The sequence below is a fragment of the Phyllostomus discolor genome, chromosome 12 (assembly GCF_004126475.2).
Source record: "Phyllostomus discolor isolate MPI-MPIP mPhyDis1 chromosome 12, mPhyDis1.pri.v3, whole genome shotgun sequence".
In the NCBI taxonomy this organism is placed as follows: Eukaryota; Metazoa; Chordata; class Mammalia; order Chiroptera; family Phyllostomidae; genus Phyllostomus; species Phyllostomus discolor.
The window spans coordinates 6,766,215-6,782,833 of record NC_040914.2 but is presented as its reverse complement, the minus strand read 5'-3'; the positions used below and the strand labels follow the sequence as shown (position 1 = coordinate 6,782,833).

General features: G+C 54.4%; 1 protein-coding gene across 8 annotated transcripts; it reads left to right on the top strand.

Annotated features, from left to right (window-relative positions):
* Positions 1-1,278: 1,278 nt before the first annotated feature.
* LRFN1 (leucine rich repeat and fibronectin type III domain containing 1) lies at positions 1,279-16,104 on the top strand. Of its 8 annotated transcripts, XM_036011854.1 has the most exons (6): positions 1,279-1,599; positions 2,041-2,112; positions 6,172-6,204; positions 8,433-8,487; positions 9,105-10,544; positions 14,368-16,104. In XM_036011854.1, exons 5-6 carry the CDS (start codon positions 9,142-9,144, stop codon positions 15,263-15,265), a joined length of 2,301 nt encoding a protein of 766 aa, XP_035867747.1. In that variant the 5' UTR covers positions 1,279-1,599; positions 2,041-2,112; positions 6,172-6,204; positions 8,433-8,487; positions 9,105-9,141; the 3' UTR covers positions 15,266-16,104. The 8 variants fall into 8 exon arrangements, with proteins under 8 accessions (XP_035867747.1, XP_035867752.1, XP_035867750.1 ...); XM_036011859.1 differs by lacking the exons at positions 1,279-1,599; positions 2,041-2,112 and adding an exon at positions 3,545-3,633 and having other exon boundaries at positions 9,323-10,544; XM_036011857.1 differs by lacking the exons at positions 1,279-1,599; positions 2,041-2,112 and adding an exon at positions 3,545-3,633 and having other exon boundaries at positions 6,172-6,289; positions 9,323-10,544.
* Positions 16,105-16,619: the final 515 nt, after the last annotated feature.

Below are 16,619 nucleotides of genomic sequence, written 5' to 3'. Positions count from 1 at the left end.
TTTCCACCAACCTCCCCTCTAGGGTCCCACAGATCCAGGCTCCCTAATTTTTGAGTCCTGGTTTTAGGCTTTCCTGAGCACTTCTCCGAGCTAACCTAGTATGTAAGCGGGTCTTAGGTCGGAAAGGTGGAGACTGCATTTTAGGCAGAGCTGAGAAAGGAGCTCTGACGGGGGGGGGGGGGGGGGGGGCCGGGGGGGGGGGCCGGGGGGGTGCAGTGTCTGGGCGGGGAAACTAGCTGCTTATGGGGTGGAGCCTGAGATAGAAGGGTGGGGCTTTTTCTGAGATGTGGGGTTTAGGCTTATGGCAGGGCTACAGCTAAAGAAGTCTGAGTACAGCCCTGGCTGGTGTGGCTCAATGGATTGAGTGCCAGCCTTTAAACCAAGATTCCCAGTCAAAACACATGCCTGGGTTGCTGGCTGGGTCCCCAGTAGGGGGTGCACTGGAGGCAACCACACATTGATGTTTCTCTGCCTCTCTTTCTCCCTCCCTTCCCCTCTGTCTAAAAATAAAATAAATATAATCTAAAGAAAAAGTCTGAATATTATATATTTTAAGGTGGTACCTATGGTGTGGGGCTTAGGCTTGGGGGGTGGAACCTAGAACTGAGGGGCTTTGCTTAGGTCGGATAAGACTGGGTTTTTTGCTTTGGGTTGGAGCCTTAGAGACGGGGTTGAGGGGGTTGGTGTAGGAAACAAGGGTTGAGGGGTGAGTATTAAATTGTGAAAGAATGAGATAGGTCGAGGGCAGAAGTTAGGACCCTTGGGAAATAATCACACTATCTACTTCCACTGGTTACCCTCTTTTCCAGGTCAACACACACTCCCTGACCTTACAGCGCGCAGCCCAGCTGCTGGCTTATAGCCCTCCCCTTCTAGTGACCTTAGGCTAGGAGAGCCTGTTCATTCCTCAGTGCGGTCTCTACAGTGAGCCTGTAGTAGACTAGCTCCCAGGCCCTTTCCCAAGAGGCATTCAAGAACGCTTGTTTACTGAGCTCCCACCAGGGTCAAATGGCCTTTTAAACCCTGGAGAAAATTGGCGCCCATGCCACTTCCCTCAGAAGGCTTACATTTCAATGACTAGACAGTAAGCAATAAATAAATAAGTAAACAATAAGTAGGTAAACAAACGAGGTCATTATCAAGAATGATAAGTGCTATGAGAGAAATCAAATGAGGTGATGTGATAGGAGTGGTGGGACCTGCTGGGGCTATTTTTTGTTGCTTCTTTAGTCTCTAGAAGAGTCCTCCTGCTTTTTTTCCTCTCCCAACGTTATTTTGAAACATTTCAAACGTGCAGCAAAGTTGAAATAATTTTACAGTGAACACCCATATACCCACCACCTGGATTCCACCATTAACGTTTCACTGCACTTGTTTTATCACATACCCATCTATCCATCCATCAACCCGTCTCATTCTGTGTGTATTTCAAAGTGATTTGCAGATGTCAGGACCATTGGTAGGGGCAGGCATGTAAACTGGAGGTGGGAAAGGAAGGCTTCTCTGAAGAGATTACACTTGAATGAAGACTTGTATGAAAAGAAGGAATCAGTCATGAAAGGGGAATAACTTCAAAGACCCAAGGCCTGGAATGAGCTGGTGTGTTGAAGAAATAGAAAAGTCATCACTGAGGCCAAAGGCAAGAGTGGTCAGGGCTGAGGACCGGAACTCCCAAGGCTGGAAATGCTCTGTGAGTGAGGTTGCCCCTGACTGGGTGCAGCCTCTTTGGTTCTCATCTCTGTGTATCTCTGTTTCTCTTACTATCTTTCTTCTCACCCTCTCCTTTTCCATCCCAGGCCTGCCCTCACCCTCTTTCCCTTTCACTTCCACCCTGTTCTGCCACTTGCTGTGTGTGTGGCTTTAGGCACATGACTAAACATCTCTAAGGCTCAATTCTCCTCTTCTGTAAAATGGAGATAGTAATGACACCTTCTCATCCGGCTGCTGTGAAGAGTGAATGGAGCCTTAGAAACGTTCCTGGCATGAGTTGTGCTGGACAGTTTTGCTGTTGTTATCATTCTCCCACTTCTGTTTTCCCAGCCCTGGACCTCCATGCCCTGGCAGGTAGCACCAGGAACCAGGGTGGGGGGGTGGAACCTGGAGACAAGACTGGTATGTGTATGCAGGGATTGCAAGTGAGCGGGGGCAGCTAATGGCTGTGAGTGGGGCCAAGGTTCACGAGAGGAAGGCTCTGCAGAGGTGCCCTTGATTTGCGGAGCAGGGCAGCCTTCCTGTGCTGACATGGAAAGGAAGAATTTAGAGAAGGGGTTTGGGGGAGGACCTTGATACAGTGGGATCCAAAATGGTAAGGGCTTGGGCCTCCAGGGATCTAGGGGACTGCAATAAGACAGATTTTAAGGTGAAGACTTTCTGGGTTTGGGGGCACAGTGGTTGTCTCAGAAAGAGGTAAAGAGTGGCTTGAGATACTCAGTGGGATCTGGGGGGCAGTCCAGGGCTCATTGATTAGGAGTTGGCCTAAGGGATCTGAACAAGGGGGGAGCAATAAATCCTGGACTCCACTGAAGTCACAGGGAAGGGGGAAGGCTCAGCAGGGTCCACCAAGAGAGAGAACAGGAACTGGGAGGAGGCATGGTCCTCAAGGAGGATAAGACTGGTGGGGAGGATGGGAAAGAATCTGGGGCAAATCAGGGATTCTGGAAACCAAGGAGTGCCTTGGAGGGGAGAATAGCCTAGGTCTAATGGGGATCATGAGGGAAATTTAGGGTTTCCTATGGGGACAAGAGATGTATCTGGGCCCCTTAGAACTTAGACATAGTCTGGAATCCCCACTGGGAGTCAGGGAATAGTTTGAGGTCCTAGAGGGAGAAGGACATGACTAGGGGTCATGTTCCCCTAGTCATGGAGGAACCATATCCCACACCTATCCCAAGGTGTGGGATATGGTTTGTGGCCCTGGGAGGCTATAGGACATGGGCTGGGTCCTCAAAGGGAGTGAAGCACAATCTGGGTTTTGACATGTGGTCTGGGGTCCCTGAGGGGATGGAGTGTGGTTTGGGGGGGGGGGGTCTGCCTGAATGTTGGGGTATGATTTAATGTCCCTGAAGGGGGTGGTTGAATCCCCTTGGATGCTGGGATATATGGTCTGGGGTCCTTGAGGGGGTGCGGGGCAGAGTCTGAGGTCACCAAGGAGAGTAGGACACGGTTTGTGGTCCTGGAGTGGCTGTAGAACATGTTCTGGATCCTTAAAGGAGGTAAAGAAGGCATGGTTTGAGGTCCCCTGGGTATTGGGACATGATCCCAGGTCTCGGTTGGGAGGTCCGGGGTGCCAAGTCAATCTGGGCGTGGTCTGGGGGTCTCTCGGGAAGCCGGCTGGGCTGGAGGTGGGGCTAGGGAGAGGTCGGGGGCGGGTCGGCAGCTCCGCAGTGGAGAGGGGTCTGCGGCAGCCCCAGGCCCTGTCAGAGCCCCCTCCCCCCTTGCGGCGTTGGTGGCGGCGGGGCTCCGGCGGCGGCGGGCGGCGCGAAGGGCGGAGCTCGGAGGCGGCTCGGGAGGGAGGGCGGGAGGCGGGAGGGAGGCGGCCCCGCGGCACCGCGCCCCCTCCCCCGGCCCTCCCCCCACCATGGCGCGGAGTGAGGTGGCGGCGGCGGGGCCCGGCCCGGGGCCCCCACGGGCTGGGTGAGCACGGCCCGCAGCGGCCCGGGAGGCGGCGGGAGGGGGCGCCGGTGTGAACGCGGGTGTGAGCGCGCGAGCCTGTGAGTGTGTGTCCGCGGCGCTGCGGCGGCCGGGCGTGCGCTCGCGCGGCCCTGTGTGTGCCCGGCGCCGGCGTGTGCGGCGCTGCTTGTGTGGCCATCCGGGTGTGTGCTGGCTGTCGAGCCGAGGTGCTGGGACCGGCCGTGCGTGTGTGTGCCCCCGAGTGGCTGCCCCTCCGGCTGTGTTCTGGGGGGCTGGTGCGTGCCCATCGGAGGGACTGTGTGCAGGTGTGTGTGCGTGGGTTGTGTGCCCAGGTGTGGGTTCCCCCACCCCCATCCAGTGTGTGCGCTCGACTAGCTGTGTTTGGTGTTTGTGTCCGGGTTGGATGGCCATCCGAGGGTCTGTGTAGCCGGGTGTGCCCGCTCCGGTGTTCATTTTTGTGTGTGTGTCTGCGGGTTGTGTGTCTCCGAGGGTGTGTGTCTGTGCGTCCACGTAAGGTTCCGGGCCGGGGGGTGGGGGGGGGGCGGCGCTGGGACTCAGCCTTGTAGGTCCAGGCCTCTGTGTGGGTTTGGGGGAAGGGAGTTTGCCGCTCCCTGGGTCCCTGTCAACTGGGTGGGGGGGTGGTTCTCAGCGGTCCTTGGGGGAGACGGCCATGTCTTCCCCTTCCTGGTGGCTGGGTGGGGGGGATGGGCGGTTGGTAGGTGGACAGATGGAGGGATGAGAGGCTGAGGGATGGACAGATGGGCCCGAGGGGAGGTACGCAGACCCGGCCCTTCCCCACCCACCCCACCCCAGTCCCTACACCGGCCAAATCTCCGCAGACAGGGCCAGAGTTGCCTGCATCCAGATGGCCAGGCTGGGGGAACTTTGGGCTGCTGGTGAGAGGATTGCCTTGGACTGGTACTCTAGGACTCAGCTCCCTCAACCCTCTGAGACCTGACTTGCTGAACTCTGACCTCTGGCCCTAGGTAGTGCTCTGGTGGTGGGGGTGGCTATAGTGGGAAGGAAGGATGTTAGGCTTTCTTTGGCCTCCAAAGTAGGTGGGGCAAGGGTGCCTTAGGGCTGGGAGAAATGTGTGCCCATGTATGTGTGTGAGTGTGAATCTGTTGACACGTCAATGTGGTTCAATATTTTGTGTGCATTTGTAAGTGTGTAAGTCCCATACAGGGCTGTTGTGTGAGCATGTGTCTGTTACGAGTTAATATCTTGGAGTTTCTCTGCAAAGGTGGATCTTTCTGTGCCTGTGTGCTTGTTTGAGTGGGTATCAGCCTTATAGGCATCTACATGTATGCCTGTGGTTCTGTGTATGTGTGTGAGGTGGGTATCAGCTAGTGTGTGCATTTTGCACTTATTGGTGTAGGATTATATCAGCTTTGTGACTGTGCATCATGGGTATATGTGAAGTTGTTTGAGTGTGTTGGGCACTTAAGAGCATGTACCTGTGTATCTTTGATTGTGCAAGTGAATATCTGTTATATGTGGTGTTATATGCTCCTGTGTGTTGGTGAATGTGCAAGAGATATCTGTTATAGGTGTATGTAGCTGGTTGTGTGCAAGGGCAAGTATGTAAGTTTTTTGTTTGTGTGCATCTTTGTGTGTGAATGTGAAAAAGAGTCAATGTTGTACATGTGTGGTTGTACACAGGTGTGTCAGCCTGGAGGGTATATGTCTGTGTTGTGACTGCATTTATGTGTCAGTGTCGGACTCTCAGGAGGAGGGTTGTATACATTCAAACATATATATATGCAAGATTGTGTGCACACACACGCCTGTGTCCCTGGCATAAGGCTGACCTTGTTTCTGGGCCCAGTGAGTTGGGGTCCATGTGGCATGAACTGTGATATGCTGGGGTCCATGGACACAAGTGTGTCACATCCCAGGCCAAGAGCCAATGGAGTGCGGGGGAGGGGCACAGAGCTCACTCTGATGTGTCCATGGAAATCCAGATGTAGAGACTTGGGTTGTGGGCCCCTGTGAGTTTTGGCATATCCACACGTGCTGGTGTGACAGTGATGTGATGGTGAGCATGGGAACCTCTGAGCCTTCCCCAGTACCACTTATGTCAGTGAAGCTGGGGGACTGGGATGTGAACTCTGGAAGGAGGAGGCTGGGAGCCCTGAATCCTGGATCTGAAGGAGGAGAGTGGGGCCTGATTCTTGGGTCTTGAGAATGGAAGAGACTGAGGCTTGGGCTCCTGAGTCTGAGGGATTCATGAAGGGTGGGGTCCCAGACTCTAGGGCCTTGAGGGAGGAAGGTGCTGGTGTCACTGGCCTTTTGAAACCCCAGAGGACAAAGAGCTAAAGTCCTGGACTCCTGGATTTTGGAGAGTGAACAGTCCTGAGGTCAAGACCCCTTGGTTTCCAGAGATGACTTTCTGGGTCCCCTTGAGAGTATGCAGAGCCAGAAGCAGGAGTGGTGAGAGTGTGATCATACCAGGGACTTCCTTAGCTGAGATGGTCTCTGAGGCAGGTCTCCAGAGAGGAGCCAGAAGGATGTTAACAGGGTTGTTTTATTCCTTTGCAGGTGCTGGCCCAGGCCCTGACTCCCTGAAGAGAGGTGAGTGGGGTGCCTCAGTCTGGGGAGAGAGATGCAAAGTGGTTGGTTTTGTTCTGAGCCCGCCGGAGGCCTGGAGCCCTGCCTTGTAAGTGCAGGGTATGGCAATGTCTTGAGGGGCCAGGTGCACCCAAGGCTGGGGGCGGAGTGGTGACAAGGTCAGGATCATCATGTATGGGTAAGGCCTCATGGTAGAGCCAGGGCATGGATGGCAGGTTGGGGGGGAGGGGTCTCAGGCCTGGAGGCATCCCCTCTCGGGAGGGGTAAGGTGGTCAGGAGAGAGGGGTTTCCTCATGATATCAGTAAAGGGTGCAAGAGAGTTTCATGACATGAAATGACCCATGCATTTGGAGAATGGCATGAGTGTGGTTTACCATTTTGTGTGTGTATGTGCGTGTACACGGGAAGATCTCCTGGTAGTCTAGCCTGCTGGTGGCTGAGAGAGCCAGAGGGAAAAAAATTACTACTACTACTAATAATAATAGCAGCTGACACATGTCCTGTTTACTCTGTCAGGAGCTGTTCTAATCACGTTACACTGCATTATCTCATTTAACCCTTACAACAGCTGGATGAGGTAGGTGCTCTTATCGTCCGCATTTTACAGAGGAACACACTGAGGCACAGAGAAGGGCAGTCACTTCACTAGAGTCATACAGCAGGGGCTTGGGGTGTGAACCCAGGCAGTCGGGTCCAGATTCTATCCCACAATGCTGCACTGCCTCTCAATAAATGTTAGCTCTTTTATTGCTACTATTATTCCTTCAACTTGAGTCCTACCCCAGCTGTGGGAGGCGGCGGGGTTCTGAGCTCTGTGATACCCACAGCTGGGCAGGCATAGTGCAGGGCCTCCTAACTCAGGAGTTCTGCCTTCCAGGCCAGGGTTTTCTGTCCAGTACAGTGTCCCAGAGGGAGTGCAAGGCAGAGTAGTAGGGGCCTCAGAGATGGTGGGACACCCTGACCCTGCCTCTGTTCTCTCTTCAGCCTGGTCTCGGCCTCCTTCAGTCTGTTTGTCTCTATAACACTCTTTCCCCCTCTTCCTGACTCTCTCTCTCGTCCTCTCTTCATCTTTATATCTCAGTCTGTTTTCTGTCTCCTCCACTCGTTTTTTCTGTCTCTTGCTCTGTCTCTTCGCCTTTCTTTTAGATCTTTCTCCTTTTTTCTCTCTCTCAGTCTGCCTCTGTTTCTGCCAGTCCATCTCCCCCTTGCTTTTGTCTCTCACTGTCTCTTCGCCTCTCTCTCTGACACTCTTGGTCCCTCCTCTCCACAGGTACAGTCCCTCTCCCCACGGGCTGAAGGATCAGGGCCATATCAGGTCACAGCCCTGAACCGCAGGTTCCTGGGAGGCGGACCAGCAGAGACTAAGGTGTAGGGTGGGGTGAAAACAGTTTTAGGGACGCCCCCTTCCTATCTTTTCCTCTTCACCCCCCCACCCATCCGTGTTATGATGGGAGCTGACATGTCGTGGGCTGCAGCCGCCACGGGGGAATCCCTGCCGGAAGGTTTTGCCTGGAGCAGAGGCATAGCATTAGTGTGTAAGTGTGTGTGTGTGGGGGGGGGGGCATGTATGGGACCTTGTGTGTGCCCACTGATGTGAGCACAGAAGTCTGCCCCCTGCTTGGGAGCTCAGAGAGCCCTGGATGAAACCAGGCTCTGAGGAGGACTTCCCAAGACTGAGCAGGTAGACTGATACGGTTTTCTCAGTCTCTCCCACCTCCAGACACCTGTGCCTCTGATAAAGGGTAGGGGGTGTTATCCTTAACATTTGTTGAATACTTACTGTGTGCCAGGCCCTGTGCTTAGGGGTCCCCATAAATGAGTTCACTGAACTCTTGTGACAACCCAGTAAAGATGGTACAATTATTCCATTTTACGATGGTACAATTATTGGTACAATTAATGGTACAAATTAATGGTACAATTATTCCATTTTACGAAACAGGAAAGTATGGCCTAATAAGGGGAAATCATTGGTTTGGGGTCACAGAGCTAGCAAGTGGGGGAAACAGGACTTGAACCTGAGTCTGTCTAATTTCAAAGCACTTGCTTTTAATAATAGCACATACTTCTGTGCCTGGCATGTAATGGGCACTTGAAGATGATAATAATAATTACTGACATGTATTGAACCTACTTTTTGTGCTAGGCACTGTTCCTCAGTAGTATACCACGTGTATTAACTCATTTAACCCTCACAAAGGTAAGACTTGTTTTTTATCTCTATTTTACAGATGAAGAAACCGAGATTCAGAGAGATTCAGACACTCGCCCAAGGTCACGCAGCTAGTAAGTGTCAGAGCTGGAATTTGAATCCAGGGAATACGGCTTTGAAATCCTAGTTAACAGTGGTTTTTCAAAATGTTTAGTGGGTACTAGAAGGCCCACTAGAAGGCCCACTAGAAGGCGGGGCCGCGTGGCCCACCTCTGGTTGGGAGATTATGAGAGGTCTTGGAGCCCCTAGAGCAGGGGTGTCAAACTTATTTTCACCAGGAGCCACATCAGCCTCGCGGTTGCCTTCAAGGGGCCGAAATAATTTTAGGATTGTATACATGTAACTACTCCTTAACTGTTAAGGAGTTGAAATTACATTTGGCCCTTTGAAGGCAACCTCGAGGCTGATGTGGCCCCTGGTGAAAACGAGTTTGACACCTGTGCTCTAGAGGATGGGCAGAGATGGGGACAGGATACTCAGGGGTGGGGCAGCGGTAATCCACCAAGCAGTGTTAACATGCGGCTATCTGTTAACAAGCGCATGCCAACTGATGACCAGTGCTGCCACTGTCCTCTAGCACCCGGTTGTCAGGAAGGGAGGGATCTGGGTCAGACTCCTGGCAGACCCTCCCAGGGTGGGCAGCCCGGCAAGCAAGCTCTAGGCCTGGGTCACCCGTGTCCTTCTCCTTCAGGTCTTACTGTCTGCTCCTCTCGCTTTCCCACTGCACCATGGCTCCGGGCCCCTTCTCAGCGCTGCTCTCACCACCACCTGCTGCCCTGTCCTTTCTGCTGCTCCTCTGGGTGGGGGCATCTCGTGGCCAGCCCTGCCCTGGCCGCTGCATCTGCCAGAACGTGGCGCCCACACTGACCATGCTGTGCGCCAAGACCGGCTTGCTCTTTGTGCCGCCAGCCATCGACCGGCGTGTGGTTGAGCTGCGGCTCACCGACAACTTCATCGCAGCAGTCCGCCGCCGAGACTTCGCCAACATGACCAGCCTGGTGCACCTCACCCTCTCCCGTAACACCATTGGCCAAGTGGCAGCCGGCGCCTTTGCTGACCTACGTGCGCTGCGGGCCCTGCACCTCGACAGTAACCGACTGGCGGAGGTACGTGGTGACCAACTCCGCGGCTTGGGCAACCTCCGCCACCTAATCCTTGGCAACAACCAGATCCGCCGGGTGGAGTCAGCGGCTTTCGATGCCTTCTTGTCCACCGTGGAAGACCTGGATCTGTCCTACAACAACCTCGAGGCCCTGCCCTGGGAGGCTGTAGGCCAGATGGTGAACCTGAACACCCTCACTCTAGACCACAATCTCATTGACCACATTGCGGAAGGTACCTTCGTTCAGCTTCACAAACTGGTTCGCCTGGACATGACCTCCAACCGCCTCCATAAACTGCCCCCCGATGGGCTCTTCCTGAGGTCCCAAGGCCCTGGGCCCAAGCCACCCACGCCACTCACGGTCAGCTTTGGTGGCAACCCCTTGCATTGCAACTGCGAGCTGCTCTGGCTCCGGCGGCTGACCAGAGAGGATGACCTGGAGACATGTGCCACCCCCGAGCACCTCACTGACCGCTACTTCTGGTCCATCCCTGAAGAGGAGTTCCTGTGCGAACCCCCGCTGATCACACGGCAGGCGGGGGGCCGGGCTCTGGTGGTGGAGGGCCAGGCGGTCAGCCTGCGGTGCCGAGCCGTGGGTGACCCAGAGCCGGTGGTGCATTGGGTGGCACCTGATGGGCGGTTGCTGGGAAACTCCAGCCGGACCCGGGTACGAGGGGATGGGACATTGGATGTAACCATCACCACCTTGCGGGACAGTGGCACCTTCACTTGCATTGCCTCCAATGCCGCTGGGGAAGCCACGGCACCCGTGGAGGTGTGCGTGGTACCTCTGCCTCTGATGGCACCCCCGCCAGCTGCCCCACCACCTCTCACCGAGCCTGGTTCTTCTGACATTGCCACGCCCGGCCGACCTGGTGCCAACGAATCGGCTGCTGAGCGCCGGCTGGTGGCGGCGGAGCTCACGTCCAGCTCCGTGCTCATCCGCTGGCCAGCGCAGAGACCGGTGCCTGGCATCCGCATGTACCAAGTCCAGTACAACAGCTCCGCGGATGACTCCCTCGTCTACAGGTAGGTGTTTCAGTCCCAGGGCTGTGTCCTTTCCTGAGGACCCTCCCTCCCTTCTGCCCACTTCCTTGGCCTTCTTGTTCAGCCAGAGTTCTAGATGGCCATGCAGAGTTACCCTATCTCCCTCCTTCCCTATTTCTGGCTCACTGCTTCTTTCTGTTTTTCATGCGCATTGCAGATCTTTGCTAAGCACCCACATGAGCCAGACTAGGCACTGGGGTTGAACAGTGAATGTGCCCAGCACGATCCCTACACCCTTCAGACTCATGGGCCCCATCCTTGCTCACCAAAGGTGTTTGATTGTGGACCTTGCCAGTTAAACATTTTGGAGCATGAAATACACATACCCACATGTTTAACAGTTACATTTGTATTCATAAATTATATGTCAGTGCTACTGCATTAGCACATTGGGTACATTATAGAACAGAAAACCAAAGTATGTAAATACGTTATTTTCACTGTCCATTGGGTTAAAAGCCATTGTCCGGGTGTGGACAGACTTAAAAAGTTACTTTCTCTCTCCACCTCTCTTATTCTCTTACTTTCACATCTGGCTCTGTCTGTCCCCTCTCTCCCTCCTGCTCTCATTGTACCCTGAGCCCCCCATCTGTGCTGGGCCCTGAGTGGGGTGCTCAGGGCACAGGGAGACAGAAAGACCAGTCCCTGCCCTCAGGAAGCTCATGGACCAGAGGAAGGAGGCGGCCAACACACACTGACTTATTGCCTTGGTCTTGCAGTGTCCTTCGTCTTGGTAGCTTTTAAAGTGTGTCTCACAGCCATGGACCTGGGACACAGTGGGCACTTGATAAGTGGTTCTTGGCTTCATGAATGGCTCTCCTTTTTCCTAGCTCTGTCTCCCTCATGCACACTGTGGAGCACCTGCTGAATGCTTAATCCTGTGTTTGACTTCCCTTGGGAATGCCCGGCTCTTGGGGGTGCTTAGACCTGCACCAAAAAGTCTGCCTCTTGGCCTTCATCTTCACCTTTCCCAGGGTTCTCTTGGCCACATCCCTGGTATACAGTAGGCACTTTCCCATTGTTGGCTGAATGAGGAAATGCCTCTCTTTTCCTTTGTCTCTGTCATCCTCATTTTCTTCCCTTTTAGAATCTGCTTACCAAATGCCAAGTACATGCCTACTGCATGCCAGATTCCATACTGACCCTGGGGCCACCGAACTAGATCAGACACTGGCCCAGTTTTACAAACATTAGGGCAAATGAATGAACAAAGCAAAAACTTTGATAAGGTGCCACACAGGATGCTACCTCATTTGATCTTTTCAGCTCTGCTGTGAAGTGACGATGGTCCCCCTCCCATTTCACGGATGGGGAAACTGAAGTACAGAGGGGGAGGTCACTTGCCCAAGGTTACACAGAAAGTGGCAGAGCCGGGATTCCAGCTCTGACCCTTCTAACTCCTAATCCTGCCCTTTTAACGTGAACGCACATTTATTGAGCACCTGTCATTTGCCAAGCAGGGATTAGTGGAGATGGGTCATACATTTCTGTAAATAACTCTTGGTTTGTGACTCTCTACCTCTCTGTTTCTTTCTTTTTCTCTTGAACCTATGGCCACCACATGGTGGGCTGCAGGGAGGTGTGCAGGCCCCCAGACCCTGCAAATTTTCAGATGTTGACAGCCCTCTGTCCCTAGCCAGGTCAACAGATCTGGGGGCACTTCCCTTCCCCTGAGGGCTACAGTTCCAGGCCTCTGTCCCCCATTGCAGATGCCTGTGCTATGGTGCTGCAGGGGTTAATTTCCTCACTGCCGCCATGGGCGGAGGTGACAGCCAACCAGAAGCCTGCTCTGCTGCTTGCTTGGGTTTCACAGCCAATTAGAGACACATGGGCTTAAGCTTTCTTAAGGAGCCAGACTCTGTCCTTGAAAAGGGGGGAGCCCCTAGCAACTGGTTTTTTAGGGGGAGGAATAAGAGGAATCCAAGTCTCTCTGCGAGGGGAAATGGGAGGAAAAGGAAGACATAGCCTAGGGCCCAAGGTTGGGAGGGAAGGGCAGGGGGGTGGTCTGTTAAATGGAAGGCAAAGGAAGAGCTAGAGAAGTGGATGGGCCTTTTTGAGGGGGTAAGGCCCTTACTTGAAGTGTTTGGCTTAGAGGGTGGCTCTTGGTGGGGGGAACCTCCAGGAGGTGGGACAACTGAAGTGGGCTTCAGGACCAGAAGGTGGCCTGGAGAGAAGGTGAACTTTTGAGAGGCAAGAGGCCTGTGGAGATGGGGGCTTGGCTTCTAAGAGGAGGCAGAGCTCCTGCTTCATGGTCCCATGCAGATGAAGAGGTGGGCCCTGTCTCTGGTGCCCCACTAAGGCCTTTGTAGGAGAGGAGAGCTTGTGAGGGTGAATGCTGGGAGTGCAACTCCATGTGGATGTGGCAGTCCCGGGTTAGCCAAGGCTGGACATGGCCAACAGAGTGGGAAAGGTGTGCCCAAAGGGGCAAGGCCTGGTGGGAATGGTCTTATAGACAGGGAGGGGTGCAACTGGCAGTAGAGTGTGAGTCACAGCAAAGGTTACTGGCCAACACAGGTGGGGATGCAAGCTAATCATGATGAAATTATGAAGTGCCAGGCTTTGGGTATGTTAACTCATTCATATTTCACATCATCTCTATGATGTGCAAATTCTTAATATCCCATTTGGGGGCAATGAAGCACAGAGTGTTTAAGAGACTTGTCTAAAGTCACAGCTAGCAAGTGGCAGAAGAGAGACTCAAATCCAGGCAGTCTAGTTCCCAGACTTGTCAGCTTAACCATTTCTTTGCATTGCCCCTAATTTGAGGGCAGGGGCCCAGAGCAACAAAGAGGTATGCTTGCTTGGCTACATTTGACCCAATTATAGATGAGGCCTACCTGGGGGTGTGATCTGGTGACTCATGTCAGTATAGGGCAGGACGCACACAGAGCAGTCTCAGGACACACAAGGAGGCACAGCCTGGGAAACATTCCCAGTGTGCCACAGGAATATGTAGTTGAGGGGCTTGGGAATTGTCTAAGAAGATAGATGCAGCTAAGAGATGTGTTTACCCGAAGGTGAGACATGCAGATAAAGGGGGTGGCCTGTGCCATGGTTTCCCTGAAAGGGCAGGAATTTGTAGAAAACAGGAACTAGAGGCTCTGGCTGGGTAGCTCAGCTGGAATATCATCCAGACAAGCCAGGGTTGCAGGTTTGATCCCTAGTCAGGGCCCATACAAGAATCAACCAGACAATGCATAAATAAGTGGAGCAACAAAAATTAGTTCTCTCCCTCTCTCTCTCTCTCTCAAACCAATAAATAAAAAAAATTCTCAAACCAAAAATAAAAAGAAAAGGAACTAGGAGAGCATCCATTTCCCCACTAGGGCATGTTGGTAGGGGGAGTGGCCTGTAGTAATGGGGCCTCTTAAAGGGTGGAAATATATAGATAAGAAACCTTGGATGGTAGTTGTTGTCCTTAATATGGTGTATGGTGAGACACTGCTAAGGGATCATGTCCCTTGAGGGTAAGACATAAAAGCTATAGCACTCCTCTCCTGCTGGGGCTGGGATATGTAGATGAGGGAATGGGAATAACATATTGTCCTGTGGAGCGAGATGACACAGACGGGGTGGGGGGTGGGTCCGAGGACAGGGCACACAGATGAAGGGTGTGGCCTGTAGCAATGATCCTGAGAGGTTGGAAATTTCTTGCTTGAATGGCTGCTGTTGTCCCAGTAGAGGATGAGAAACAGGTAGGGACACGTGGTTTGGTTTCCACTGGTCACCACAGGTGGGGCATGCAGGTGAAATGGCTTGGTTCAGAGTGGAGCTAACCCCTCACTGATCCCTCCACCTCCCGCAGGATGATCCCCTCCACCAGCCAGACCTTCCTGGTGAATGATCTGGCAGCGGGCCGAGCCTACGACCTGTGTGTGCTGGCAGTTTATGACGATGGGGCCACAGCGCTGCCAGCCACGCGAGTGGTGGGCTGTGTGCAGTTTACCACGGCTGGGGATCCGGCGCCCTGCCGCCCACTAAGGGCCCACTTCTTGGGTGGCACCATGATCATTGCCATCGGGGGCGTCATCGTCGCCTCAGTCCTCGTCTTCATCGTTCTGCTCATGATCCGCTACAAGGTCTATGGCAATGGAGACGGCCGCCGCGTCAAGGGCCTCAGGTCGCCCCCGCGGGTCAGCCACGTGTGCTCACAGACCAACGGCGCAGGTGTGCCTCAGGCCCTGCCCCCGCCATCGCAAGACCGCTACGAGGCGCTACGTGAGGTGGCTACCCCGGCTGTGGCCGCAGTGGAAGCGAAGGCCATGACGGTAGAGATGACTTCCGCAGAGCCGGAGGCGGCCCTTGGACGCTCCCTGGGCGGCTCTGCCACCTCGCTGTGTCTGCTGCCTTCGGAGGAAATCTCCGGAGAGGAGTCTCGGGCCGCAGGGGGTCCTAGGAGGAGCCGTTCTGGGGCTCTTGGGCCTCCAGCTTCGGCGCCTCCCACTCTGGCTCTGGTTCCTGGGGGGGCCCCGGCGCGGCCGAGGCCTCAGCAGCGCTATTCGTTCGACGGGGACTATGGGGCGCTGTTCCAGAGCCACAGTTACCCGCGCCGCGCCCGGCGGACAAAGCGCCACCGGTCCACACCACACCTGGACGTGGCTGGAGGGGGCGCGGCCGGGGAGGACGGAGACCTGGGGTTGGGCGCAGCCAGGGCACGCCTGGCCTTTACCAGCACCGAGTGGATGCTGGAGAGTACCGTGTGAGCGGCGGGCGGGCGCCGGGACGCCTGGGCGCGGTGGACGAACGCCCAGCCGTCTGGACGCAGGGGCAGGACTTGGGGGAGAAAGCACAGCTTCAAGACCTCTGACTGAATGGGAAACAGGCCCTTCTCCTCCCTGGAGGGGGCGCTGCTGCCTCGGTCTAAGGGTCGAGGCCACGCCCCCTTGTCCTGGGCAGTTATGGGCAGCCGCCAGGTTCTCCTCCCCCAAAGACTCTGCCCACTCCTGCCCTTCCCCCGCGCACTCGCGGACCTCGCTGGAGCCGGTGCCTTACACAGCGAAGCGCGGGGAGGGGCAGGGTCCCACCAACACTGCAGCACTGAGACACGAGCCCCCTCCCCCCGCCCGGGACCCGGGGCAGGGGCGAGGGGCCCATTTCTTGTATCTGGCTGGACTAGATCCTATTCTGTCCCGCGGCGGCCTCCAAAGCCCCCACCTCCACCCCATTCACCTCCCGGTTCTGTCGGGTCTGGCTTGGGGTCCCCTTTTCTCTGTTCCCCTCTTTTGTCACTGTTCCACTCTGTCTTCTCTGTCTTACGTCTTTGTTCCTTCCTATCTGTCTCTCTTTTCTCTGCTCCATCATCTCTTCTCATGCCCTCTCATATTTTGTCCAGTCTCCATGTCTCTCCCGATGACCTACCCCCACTACACATTCTCCCGGGCAGGTCCCACTGGAAGGACCAGACTCTCCCATTCCTTCCTCTTTCCCCAAATAAATCCCCACATGAACAAAGTCCAAAACAAAGTCCTCCTCCATACCGGAGCCAGGACCCTCCGCCGCAGCAGAATTAAACTTTTTTCTGTGTCTGAGGCCGCTCTGCTGATGTCTGTGTGTGTCCTTGTGTCTGGGGGGGAGGGGGCGGCGGGGGGGGGGGCGGCGTGTGTGTGTGTGTGTGTGTGTGTGTGTGTGTATGTGTGTGTGACCTAGATTATACCATAATGACTGAGACTGAAGGAAGGATGGCTAACGGACCAGGGAGACTTGGAGACAATTTCTTATCCTCTGAGAGACTTAGAGGTGGGAAATAATAAAATGATAATAGTTAACATTTAGTGAGTGCTTACTATGCGACAAAACCTTAAATCATTTAATTCCACAACAACCCTAGAACATTTACAGTTATCCCACTTTACAGATGAGGAAATTGACACCCAGAAACGTTAAGTAGCGTGCCCAAGGTCACAGAAGCAGAAGGTGGCAAAATTGGGGTTTGAAAAGGCAGGCAGCCTGCCTACTGAATCTGTCCTCTTAACCACAGAACGCTACTGCTGAGCAGTTAGTGAATGCTCATTCCACACACTGGCGTTGTGCTAAGCCCAGCTCATCTCTCCGAGGTTG